Source organism: Manis pentadactyla, chromosome 4, assembly GCF_030020395.1.
Source record: "Manis pentadactyla isolate mManPen7 chromosome 4, mManPen7.hap1, whole genome shotgun sequence".
NCBI lineage: Eukaryota > Metazoa > Chordata > Mammalia > Pholidota > Manidae > Manis > Manis pentadactyla.
The window spans coordinates 155,521,607-155,535,083 of NC_080022.1; the positions used below are offsets into that span (position 1 = coordinate 155,521,607).

A 13,477-nucleotide genomic window follows, 5' to 3' on the forward strand; every position below is an offset into this window, starting at 1 on the left:
ATTGCGAATTGTTTAGTGAGTCAAAACCAGCATTTAAAAAATTAAATGGAAAAGAATAAAAAGTTATTTGAGCAAACATACAAAGGTTAAGTATTACTTTGTGGATCCTTTTCACATGTCTGAGTTTTTAATATGTATAATATATGTGTTTCTGGTTGATGCGAAATGTAATTTTTCTGTTAGCATTCATCAAACAATACATATTTCTGAACTGTAAAAAAAGCATTTAGATATAGGCATACCTCGTTTTGTTGTTATTTGCTTTATTGCACTTTGCAGATATTGCATTTTTACAAATTGAAGTTTCAAGACTTCACTGGAGGGAGTAAATGTAGATGTAGTGATATAGAAAGAGAACTAGAATTATGAGTGGAACCTGAAGATGCATTTGAATTGCTGCAATCTCACGATAAAACTTTAACAGATGAGGAATAGTTTTTATTGATGAACAAAGAAAATAGTTTCTTGAGATGGACTCTATCTACTTCTGGTGAAGATGCTGTGAAGACTATTGAAATGACAACAAAGGATTTAGAGTATTACATAAACTTATTTGATAAAGTAGCAGCAGGGTTTGAGAGGACTGACTCCAATTTTGAAAGAAGTTCTGCTGTGGGTAAAATGCTGTGAAACAGCATCATGCTATGGAGAAATCATTTCTGAAGTCAGTCAGTGTAGCAAATTTCATTTTTTCTTACTTTAAGAAGTTGCCAGAGCCACCCCAACCTTTAGCAACTACCACCCTCATCAGTCAGCAGCCATTGAGGCAAGACCTCCCACCAGTAATAAGAGTATCACTTTTTAAGGGTATCATTTTTTAACAATACTTTTTAATTACATATGTACATTGTTTTTAAAGACATAATACCATTGTACACCTAATAGACTACAGTACAGTATAAGTCTATGCACTGGGAATTCATTTGACTTGCTTGCAATATTTGCTTTATGACAAGCCCTCAGCTACCATCACACTGAATGGTAAATGATTGAAAGCTTTTCCTCTAAGATCAGAAATTACTCAAGGGTGCCCTCTCTCACTGTTTCTATTCATCATGGTACTGTAAGTCCTAGCTAGAGCAGTCAGTCAAGAAAAATAAATAAAAGGTATAGGAATTGGAAAGGAAGAAGCAAAATCTTCTCTATTTGTGGATGACATGATTTAAATATAGAAAAGCCAAAGACTCAACGAGAAAACTCTTAGATCTAATCAAGGAATTCAGTTAAGTTGTAGGACACAAAATTAACATACAAAAAATCAGTAGCATTTCTATATACTAACAATGAATTTTCTGAAAAAGAAATAAAGGACTTGATCCTATTTACAATGGTATCAAAAAAATAAATACTTAGGCATAAATTTAAGGAGGTGGAAGATCTCTACTCTGAAAACTACAAGACATTGATGAAAGGAATTGAAGAAGGCACAAGTAAAAGTAAAGGTATCCCACATTCATGGACTGGAAGAATTAATACTGTTAAAATGTCCAGACTGCCATCAACATTGAGGGAAGACCCTCCACCAGCAAAAAGATTACAACTCACTGAAAGCTCAGGGGATGATTTGCATTTTTTAGCAATAAAATGTTTTTTAATTAAGGTATTTATATTTTGTAAAATATAAAATATTATAAAAAATATTTTTAGGTATCATGCTATGGCAGATTTAAAAGACTTCAGTATAGTATAAACATAACTTTTGTATTGCACTAGGAAACCAAAAAAATTCATTTGACTTGCTTTATTGTGATACTCACTTTATTGCAGTGTTCTAGAACTGAACCTGCAATATCTCCAATATATGCATGTGTTCTTATTTCTTTACACTTCACAATGGAGGTAAAACATGGACTATATAGATTTTCTTCTTTAAAAGTAATTTTGTTAAAATCTTTAGGAAAATATTCAGATCTGTGTTGAAGTTATTCCTGACCTAGAATTAATTTATGTACCACAAAATATTAGAGGAGTAAGAGACCTTAAGAATGTCCTACTACTCAACACTTTCCTTCTGCATTTGAGAAAACTAAAGCTCCGTGTTGGTAAATTTATTGATTAAGGTCATGAATGCAAACTATAAATTCTCCATTTCATTCAAAAAAATAAACACATGGAACAAGGAAAACAAATATTTTATGTTGTGTTAATATAAAATAAATTTTCTAATAAAAGACTCTCAGGTTAGGTTTTAAAGGATATTTCAAAATGTGAAATTCAGACTGAATATAAACCAAAGGGTAAAGACATAACTGACAAAAACAAATTAAAACAACACATTGGCTTTAATACTAATGATATAAGTATTTGAATTCAAGTACAAAAACATGAAACAGGACAAAGAAAAGCTGTTCAGTGATAGTGTGCAACTCATAATGAAGATATGTTTATTGTGCTTATTTGTACTTTAAATAATATGAAACTCAAAGTTATAGGTAATAGAAACAGTTATTTCTGGGACAATGTAATTATCCAATGATGCATCAAATTATTCCAAGTCAACATTATTGGATGGGTGAATCCAGTAGATAGTAAACTTAATCTGGAAAACGGTAATGATAGCTCTTCAAGTGTCCTGTGTCCTCCCACAAAGTAGATTACTTATTATTTAACCAAAGAGAAACTTGAACACATTTGAAGAGGGAGATAAGTACAAAGAAGAATTTTAGATCACAATTTGCTCGTATCACAAATACATAGTATACTAGAAAACAGAAAAATATACTGAAGTTAAATTTTTTTAAAAGCCTATCTTACATTATTTTTTCTAAAGGGTTACAAAGGCTGTCAAGGGCAAAGTTGGGTTTTTCTTAATTCTGCACTTGTTCCAAATTCTATGTTCTAGATGATGCACATGAAAATACAGTTAGGATTGACTTTTCTTGTAACAAATATTTTTATGTTTGTTTAATTTTGGCCATGAAATAATGAACATATTTAATATTTTAATATAGATATGAATTACATTTAATATTAAGACAGTATTTTTTAGTTATCAGTGTGTCCATCAGAAGTAACTAATGATTATGAAACTTGTGAGTAGGAGTAAAATCATATAAAAGAGTGATTTATGAATATGAAACAGCAATGAAAAGTAGAAATGAAATTCTCTGGATATTTGGTTTATGTAGCAAAGGTTCATACTCTGCTCTTTTTTTTTTTAAAGAAACTCCATATGAAGATATGTTCCAACAAGGAATTTGTTGATTTGGATACATTATATTATTTTTCTTGAATTGGTTTTCCAATTAGAAATTGTATGAGTTCAAATGTGGTGAAAGCTATTATGTGAATTGCAGGTACTGCTTAGATTTTGCTCTATAAACTGTCAAATCTAATTTGCCAGGTCTTTCCCTGGTTAATTCTGCACTTGTATTTATTCACAAATGAGCTGTATGGTATTGTAAGTCTTTTGAACTTACCAATATTCATTATAAATTAAACCTTCCTTTTTTTTTCTTTTTTTTTTTTACTCCCTCCAGAATTTCACCTAAATAGAACAATTTTATTCAGCTAAACCTTCCTTTTGCAAATCATTTTGTATGTTGTTATATTTTGGGGCGGGACTGCTGGATTATGTGAAAAACTCATCTCTGTTTTGCTTTCTGTATTTTCTCTCATTTGAGTTTGTCACTTTATTATGGATTCCAAGCCCTTTAACTTGGGTCTGATGATTGCTTGGTTTCTTCTGTTAAGGGCCATGACAGTCTTTTTTATGTGTTGTCAGCTGTGTTGGGGATTTTTTCTGCAGCAGCAAATGAACAAGATTAATAAAGCATGCAGGTTAAATACAGCATTTTTCTTTTTTCCCCACCCATCATTAACATCTGTTACTCAGATTTACCTCCCCCAAATTTGGAAAAATACCCTATGAGTATGTCAAATACTTAACAACAATCATAATCTTTTATTTGACTTTTTGGAAATACCTTTGAAATTTGGGTCCTATCAATGTCATGCAAGGAGCAGTACTCTAAAATGCAATTTATAAAACAACTTCATTTCAAATGTATTTTAGTAATTTTGGTTTTGAAAACATAACTAATTAATTTTCTTAATTATGTATAAATCTTGGGCTCTCATACAGATTCAGATTAAACTAATATATTGAATCAATCAGAAATGACTCATTTATACTGAGTAACAGTTGTCTGAATTTCTTTCTTTCTTATTTTTTTCCCCTCTTGCATTGGGAAATTCAGCGATCATTTTAAGTGACAGGTCACATAAATCTACTTTATGTTTAATTCCATGACTTTGAGCCAGTAGTGGGAAAACACTTTTAGTAAATAGCCAGCCAGGTTATTGATCTCATACATTCTTAATGAAGATAGATTTATTTGATGTATAATGAATGAAAATAAAATTTTATTTAGAGGAAAATAATGTTTTGAGGTTTAGTTTGTTCTCCTGTCACTTTTTCCTCTAATCATGTCTATCATGATTATATTAAGGATTTTGTGGTTATATTTTTACATTTTTGGAGGGAGATGTTTTCTAACATAAATGTTATAAGAAATGTTTGATTTTTAAAAATTGCCTTGGTTTAGATACATGTTTAAATCTGATGATTTAACTTATTTATGATTCATTTATAGAATTTCACATTTACATCTTTTTAAATGTTTTTTTCTCTCTAATTTTAGGATCCTCGTAGTAGTTTTGCAGGAGAAAATTGCTGCCTTTGACAGCTGTACTTTCACAAAAAAATTTTTTGTCACAAGTATGTACCAACTTGATTTATTTCCTATCATATGCATTTGAGTTTATACTGTTTACCTGATAGAATTAGCAAACTGATTGTAATCATAGTATCAGTCTTTTGTGGTTATTCAATTATTAGGATTTCCCTGTGTTTCTGTAAATGTCTTATTTAGTACTATAATTTGATGGTATGTCTTTTAAACACTTTTTTTCATACTACTGAGCAAACCTTGTAGTCTGTTGCCTCAGTTTTTCCTTATATTTTCTCCTTGTGTAGTTGTGATTGAGGTTCATGTAGCTAGTTGTACTTTCAAAGTAGTTGTTAAATTACTTAATTAACATGACATACTTTTGGAGATAACTGGATTATAGTACATGAAGTATTTGAGACTGGGGGAAGTATGTCAGTCTCTCTCTTTCCTTTCCTACATCCCATTACTTCTACTATTGCCCAGAAGTAGTAGGAGGAATAAGCATAGAATCTGGATCCAAACATACACTCATAAAGAGATTGATTGTGATTTTTTTTTTTAAGGGAATTGGCTCATGCAATTCTGAGGGCTGACAAGTTCAAGATTTGTAGGGCAGCCCAGCAGGATGGATATTCTAGAAGGAATTGACTCCAAAAGATGTCAGGAGTTAGAATTTTTTTCACTACAATCTAGTGAATAAGTACTTTTCATTTTTATCTTTTATATTTTAACTTCTACTTGTACTACTTTTATGTTTTAACTCACCAGCAAAGCTATACCTGTTTTTCCAGAGAATCTGATATGTATATGCTGCAGGAATAGGTCTGTTGGGAATAGTTTTGTTAGAACTAGGGAATCCCACTCATATTGCTGCATCTCCTGAAATATCACAACTGTTTACATGTTTATTCATCAGTTGTCTACCTAATATCTACTATATATTAAGCACTGGGTAGTAGACATTATTCCTATCTGATAACAGCCTATGATCTTATATAATCAATATACTACAGTCTATATGTAATTATATACATTATATACTTTGTATTATATATAGCATAATATCACTTATATAGCTTGTAATTTTGTAGTCTGTGAAGAATTACAACTTGTCTCCTTGAGCTTGTAATCGTTTCTCTCACAGAGATCTGTATAGATAATAATAAATATCATGTTCACTGAGAAATTTTTCATTTTATCACCAAGCCTAATATACACCATTCACAAATTTAAATTAATATCTCCAGCACCTAAGACATAGGCTGGCACAATGCAGGCTTTCATTAAACATTTCTGAAATGAATGAGTACATTAACCCAGTTATCAGTCATTTTGTGCTGATCAGAAATTTATTGATGCATTAGTAATTATTGAATGTAGATTTCTAGACAGACTCTTTTATTACTATATCTGTAAGTTAAATAAAAGTTTTTGGGGAGCACATATTTGCAATAACAACTTCATTCTCACATGTAGTATACATATAATATAGGAAGCTTTGGATATTACGTGGCCCATTTTAGCATCAATGATATGTGTGTCTTGGCTTTGCAAAGTCAGACGTCTCTGTTGTGACTCCATTTTACATTAATACATAGAACTTTTATTTCTTAGTAGCCATTTCCACTTTAAAAATCAGGTCAGGAGCACATAGCTACTTTTTTTTCTCGTAAAAAATAAAGATAACTCTTGCTTCCTTAGCTGAGTTTTAAGTTGGGGGAAAAATCCCAAATCATTATTTGTTAAGATAGTTTGTTTAATGACAATGTGTGCTTTGAAATTTAAACCTTATTTAAACATTAGACTCAACTGGCTGTATATGTGGGAAGTAATATTGCACATGTCAATAGATGTCAGTTTCTTTCTTTGTAATGAGTACTAGGGTATAAAGTCAGTTGTCAGAGTGACTGAAGAGAAATGAGTTAAGTATAAGTTAATAATGGAAGTATTTATTTTAAAGAGCAAATTTGTGATTTAAGTGGTTAAGTGAAAAATATAGATTTTTAGTAATTTAATATCCAATAAAGAATTTTAAAAGAAAAATTGAACTTTATTATAAAGAGACGATTTGAAATAATTAGATTTGAGTATTAAACTTATACTTAGATTTGAAGGACACAAACTGTAATAATTTTGGAACATTGGAATGATAATGCACCTTTCATAGTACTCTTTTATTGGAGAAAATGAGCAAAATTATAACAATAGAATTTTTAAGTTTGTATGGTCTAATAAAATTTTGCATAAAACGATGTAGATATACCTTTTATCTTTAATTGTGTACCTCTACATAATGATTGAAATTTGTTTCTATTATCATGAGTATCTGTCATTTAACTAATGGGTTTTACAGATGTATTTGTTTCAAATAAAGACCTACATATAAAGAAAATGTTTAAAAAACCCTAGAATACTATAGGCTATAAATACAATTTATATTTTAAAATATCTTTGTTTTTGTACATTGATGATATTTGCATCTTTCCTAAAGGAGTATTTTTCAGTTTTGAGGTTTTGCAATAGAAAAATTTGTAGGATGTCTGCTTTGAGTCAAATTACTCTCTGTAGGATGAAATTGTATGTACTTAAAGCTCTTGAATGAATGGGCCAAATCAGTACAGAAACTAGCACATTTCAAAGAAAGTGATTAAAGAAATGTCATATTTTCCTGAGGTTTTACTATAATTTCTCAATTAAACCATTTATGGTAGAAATAAAAGTGAAAATACTTTTAAGCAGAAAAAGAGAGATTAGAGTATGTTCTTTCTTAGTTTTCATTCTTACTTGAAATTATGAAGATTTTGCAGAAATAAGGTGAATTTTTAGTTCCCTTAAAATGGTTAAATGTACCTTTGATTTTTCAGTAATTTTGCTTATTTGATAAACATGTCATTTACTGGTATGGTGAAAATGTTGTATTTTAATAGATTACTATTGCCATAGAATATCATTTCATCCCTTATGAATGTCATTTTTGAAAAAAAGATTCCATTTTGGGAATTATATACAGGTATTTAAAGAAAGTAGTATAATGAACCATCATGTACTTATCCTGTAGTTTCAAGTTATCAACTAATGGATAATCTTTTTCATTGTTTACTCTTCTCTAATTATTTTGAAACAAGCTGAACATTATATAATTTAATCTGTGCATATTCTGTTATCTATATCTAAATGATAAGAACTCAGAAAATCATGTCTTCTGTATCACTAAATGATCATATAATTTATAATCTAAACTGAGCCTTTTGATTTGAACAAATGCCATACTTGATTTGACATTGTTTAACAAGTGCATGAGCTATAAATGTTCTGGGCCAGCAGGTTCTTATGGTCATCTTGCACATTTCCTACCAGCTGAACTCCCAAGGTTTTTGGCATGTGAAAACACTCCTTACTTAATCCAATGTCCTTGCTAAATTTTTATTTCTACAGCTTATTCCCATGCTTTTGATACTACATTTACTTTGAACCACTCGTTGTTCTCAGTTCCTTGCAGGTACTTTATTGCTTTGTGCTTGCTGCCTGAAATGGCCTTTTCATTAGCACCCTTTCTCCCCACAGTGTCTTAATCCTACATACCTGTCTAGGCACACTGTAGATAGAGTTCTTATATGAACTGTTCTTAACCTCCTTAACTTAAAACAGCTTCTCCTTTTTTTAAATCCCCAAAGATATCAATTTCCAATATGTCCACAGAACACTTAGATCTTCAATATACTGTGCAAATCAGGATGCCCTGGTCAGATATACTTACGAAATACTTCCTTTGGAGAATAGCAGTGGTGATTAGCATTTGAATTTGTTTAAATTCATTTACTGCATTTCTATATTTCCCAGATTTATTTGATTACAGACCTTTTTTGTTATCCAACACCCTTTAGGAATTCTTTTATATAATGTAATCTCTGCCGGTTAAGACACTTACTTTTATCTTCTATGTATTTTCTATCTGCTTGTTCTGTCTTTGCCACTAGGTGGTAATCTCCTTGAGAGCAAAGTTGCTCATCTTATATTTGATTTAAGGAAGTAAGGTCATCATGAAAGGCATATCTGTTATGTTCTAGCTAACTTAAAAATATTCTGATGTTTATTTTTGCTTCTTGTAGTAATAAAACTCAGTTTCCTAAAAACAAAAACATTTATCACAATCGTTTGCTGGTTTCAAAGTATCAGTGTTCCTTTTCCAAGATGTTTATTTAGCGAAAATGGTTGAGAATGTATTGCAGCTCTGTCAAAAGTTACCAGATAATGAAGAAAAGTATTCAGAGAAGATCAGTACTGATCTCTAGGGAAAGTGATACAGGTTTGTGTTGGAAACTAATAGTAAGTGTGTGGTGGATGTTTAAAGGAATGAATTTATGTGTGCATATATAACATGTTGGAGTAAATCCAGAAATATGTTTAAGTGTGAGTTTATTTGAAAATGGTATCTTTCCAGTATCTTTAGTATCATTTCCTCTTCTGGGAATAAGATCTTCTGTTTTACAAGCCTTTAGCAAGCTCAAAATATCAGTTAAGTTTGATACAAATGAGTGGGAGACTAAGTTATTATTACTTCTTCATAATACCTTTGTTCTTTCTTCTTTAGTTAATATCCTTTGGGAATATCTTTGCCATGTAGTCCTAAATGCTTCCCTGTGTGTTACTGTATCCACTGAATAGTTGAAACATGTATTGTTAAAGTGTTAGTCTCTCTTGTATTCTGTGAGTTGTGCATGATAGGATGAAGAGATCTGGAAGGATCAACAGTGTTTCTAGAATAGCAATCAGGTGCTTTATAAGTAACATGCAGCTTAAATGTAAGTTCTGGTCAAGTGGCTTGGGGCCTCCAGTAATGACTTTTCAGTAATTCCTGATCCATTAGGATCATCACTTACTCTCTCAGGGTAGTGTTTATAAAATGGCTCTCATGATTTGGGGACACTGTAAAGTCTACTTAGTGTGGCCCCCATTAAATCTGAAATCTACATTACTTAAAATGTTGAAAAATGGGGTGTTGTAAAAGTACAACTATAGTTTCTGGGGATTAATGTTGGGAATAACTGTAATAAACCATGTGTTAAAACCCAGTGATGACTTTCAAGGACAGATGTTCAGTATAGTTGTCAGAATGCAGACTAGTGCACAACTGTGGGAGAATAGGACTGGAATGGGTGTGAGAGGACTTTTGGAATACTATAATGTTGTTTTTTGTTTTGAATGCTAATTATATATATGTGTATGTTCGCTTTGTTGATTTGGGTACTTCTTTACGCATATTATATTTAGATACAGAGTTTACATTAGAAAAAGTTCAGAAAGCATCAACAATAAAAGTTTGTGATTTCTTTTCTCATGGTCTCTGAATATTATTATTGTAGCATTTCACAACAGGTCTCTCCAGCCTCTTCATCTATGAATACCTTGACTAATAGTAGTAATATATCTCATTTCATAATCCCATTAAGAAGTGTCTTATTCTTAGTTACATATTATTTTACTTAACTTGAAAACCCTTGAGACCAGATTTGTGTGAGTGATGTTAGGTTGGTAAGATTGTGTAAGATTGATGATATTTGGCAAATATTTATATGAAGGAATTTAGCTTCTTTTCTTTGAAATACAGCTTCCCCTGAAGTTTTTTGTATTAACATTTTGAACAAAATTCATCATGGCCTAATATTTAAAATCAAGGGACAAATGGAGCCATTTCGTAACTTGAAAGGAGCAAATTTTTCTCTTATCTTTTGCCTCTTGGTTCTCCCACCCTAAATCCTGTATAGGGACTGAAACTTTTGGCAGATAGAAAGTGTCTGAATTTGAATTATCCCATGCATATGAGCCAATTTCCCTGGAACGCTGAAAAGATGAAGGATACAGGGATTGGAAGACAGGGGAACTGGTGGGCAGACTGAGAATAGCATTCATGGTATGTGCTACATAGATTTCTCCATTGATTGGATTTTAGTTCTTTAAGAACTAGGACCAAAGCCCACATTTGACAAATTCTCCACTTAATGAGGATACTATTTTGATCATGGAAGCATTTCATTTCTAAAGTAGTTTGAAAAGCTCTTGTGTAATACAATTGTGAGTGCCTTAGTTATGTATGAATACAATGATGGACTGTAAAATAAGTAGAGACAGCTGTGTCCATCAGAGAAAGCATCATGGGAATTTGTGCCAAAGGGTGGAAGGATCAGGTAAAGGGAGCTGATAGAGACCTGGAAAGGGAACACAGCCAATGTGATGAGAAAGGAGACACCTTTGTATTTGTGCAGAAAAGGTGGCCTTGAGCAGCTGTCTGATGTGGAAATCCAAAACCTACATATGATTAAGAAAACAAAAGACAAAGACTGATAGATGTCATTAGTAGTCATTTTCAGTGTGCTTAAATTGAAAGGTAGATATGAAATCTCCAGAGAGACCAAAGGATTGTACAATAAGTAGCTCTTTCTATTGACCTCTGTTTTTTCATTTGGAGGAGGAAAATTTATTCCTTATAAAACTAGTGTTGTTCTTAATTTATGTTAATGGCGAATAATAAATAGAAGGAATAAATTTAAAGGATCTTTAAAATGTAAAATTATGTTTAATTTTGAAAAGAGGAGGCTTCCTTTTTATGTGTAGAAGCAAATGTGTAACATTATAAAAAGGGATTGGCAGGTTAATATGAGATCTAAGCCCATTTCAAGTTAAAAGTCAAATCTATCCATGTTCTTTCGGGTTCCCATCTGTATATGATGGACTGGGCTGCCGTGGTGTTTTCACAGTCTGGGCAGGAGCCTGATACATAGTGAACACTCAGTGAATATGTGTACAATGAAGTAACTTGTGACTTTACTTTCCTATATGCATAATTCCTAGCCATTGAGCTTTACATGGCAGTACTTTTAAATTGATGATGCATATCATATACATGAAAAACAAATAAAAAATCCCAAGTTTTAAATTCAAAACTCATGTAGTCTTTTTTTTTCTTCCAAAGCTCATGTGATCTCAACAGGGTAGTTGAGCAGGTGTAAGATGGTCAAATAAATCTCTGCAATTATATTTAGTATTTTATGTGCTTATATGTCTTTCTGGAAAAGGTGTTCATGATCTTTTCTGATTTCATACAATATGTGGTCTTTTGTAACTGGTGGTGTCTTTCACTGAATGTAGATATAATCATAGTTCATCATGTTGAAGGATCTATCAGTTTTTAAAATTCTTTTTTTAAAGACAAAGTTTTAAGATCAGTTTTAGTTTCACAGCAAAACTAAACAAAAGATACAGAGATTTCTCCATCCCCACACATGTATAGCCTCCCGCATTATCAACTTTACTCACTTGACTGGTGCATTTGTTACAATTGGTGAACCTAAATTGACATATCATTGTCAGCCGAAGTCCATAGTTTACCTTAGGTTCACTCTTGGAGTTGTATATTCTATGGGTTTAGATAAATGTATAATGACATATATCCATCAATGTAATATTATGCAGAGTATTTTTACTGCCATAGAAATCCTCTGTGCTGTGCCTTTTCATCTCTGCCCTTTTCCCCCAGCAATCACTGAAACCTTTTATCGCTATAGTTTTGCATTTCTTAGGATATCATATTGTTGGAATCATACAGAATGTGGCCTTCTCAGGCTTCTTTCATTTAGTAATATGCATTCAAGTTTCCTCCAAGTTACTACCCAACTTCAAGATTTACTGTAAAAGCTGCAGTAATCAGGACAGTGTAGTATTGGAAAATGAACAAATAGCTCAGTGGAATGGAATAGACAGTCCAGAAATAGACCTTTGACAAGGAGCAAAGGTAGTACAGTGGAGCAAAGATAGTCTCTTCAACAAACAGTGTTGGAACAACTGGACATTCACATGCAAAGAACTGAATCTAGACACAAACCATACATCCTTCACAAAAATTAACTCAAAATGGATCACAGACCTAATGTAATACACAAAATTATGAAATTCATAGAAGATAAGGTAGGAGAAAACCTAAGTGACCTTGGGTATTGTGATAACTTTTTAGAATTGATGAAGTGGATTTCTTTAAAATTAAAAACTTCTGCTCTACAAAAGACAATGTCAAGAGAATGAGATGATAAGCCACAGACTGGGAGAAAAATATATATATATATTTTTTGAGAGGGCATCTCTCATATTTATTGATCAAATGGTTGTTAACAACAATAAAATTCTGTATAGGGGACTCAATACACAATCATTAATCAACCCCAAGCCTAATTCTCAACAGTCTCCAATCTTCTGAAGCATAACGAACAAGTTCTTACATGGTGAACAAATTCTTACATAGTGAATAAGTTCTTACATGGTGAACAGTGCAAGGGCAGTCATCACAGAAACTTTCGGTCACATTATGAACTATAAACAATCAGGTCAAATATGAATATTCGTTTGTTTTTTATACTTGATTTATATGTGAATCCCACATTTCTCCCTTATTATTATTATTATTATTATTTTTTTTTTTAAATAAAATGCTGAAGTGGTAGGTAGATGCAAGATAAAGGTAGAAAACATAGTTTAGTGCTATAAGAGGGCAAATGTAGATGATCAGGTGTGTGCCTATAGACTAAGTATTAATCCAAGCTAGACAAGGGCAACAAAACATCCACGGATGCAGATTTCTCTCAAAACAGGGGCGGTGAGGTTCTAAGCCTCACCTCTGTTGATCCCCAATTTCTCACCTGATGGCCCCCCTGCGACTGTGCCTGTCTTAGGTTGTTCCTCTCTTGGGGAATCTTACCCGTCTCTGGCTAACCAGTCGTCTTCCGGGGCCATACAGGGAAATGTAAAGTTGGTAA

At 32.0% G+C, this 13,477-nt stretch overlaps 1 protein-coding gene across 1 annotated transcript in view; it reads left to right on the forward strand.

Moving 5' to 3' along the window:
- BCAS3 (BCAS3 microtubule associated cell migration factor) overlaps window positions 1-13,477 on the forward strand; it is a 623,923-nt gene that overhangs the window by 161,796 nt on the left and 448,650 nt on the right. The window contains exon 10 of the mRNA XM_057499516.1: window positions 4,644-4,720. Within this exon, the coding sequence (XP_057355499.1) occupies window positions 4,644-4,720 (77 nt within the window). The remainder of the gene's footprint in view (window positions 1-4,643; window positions 4,721-13,477) is intronic.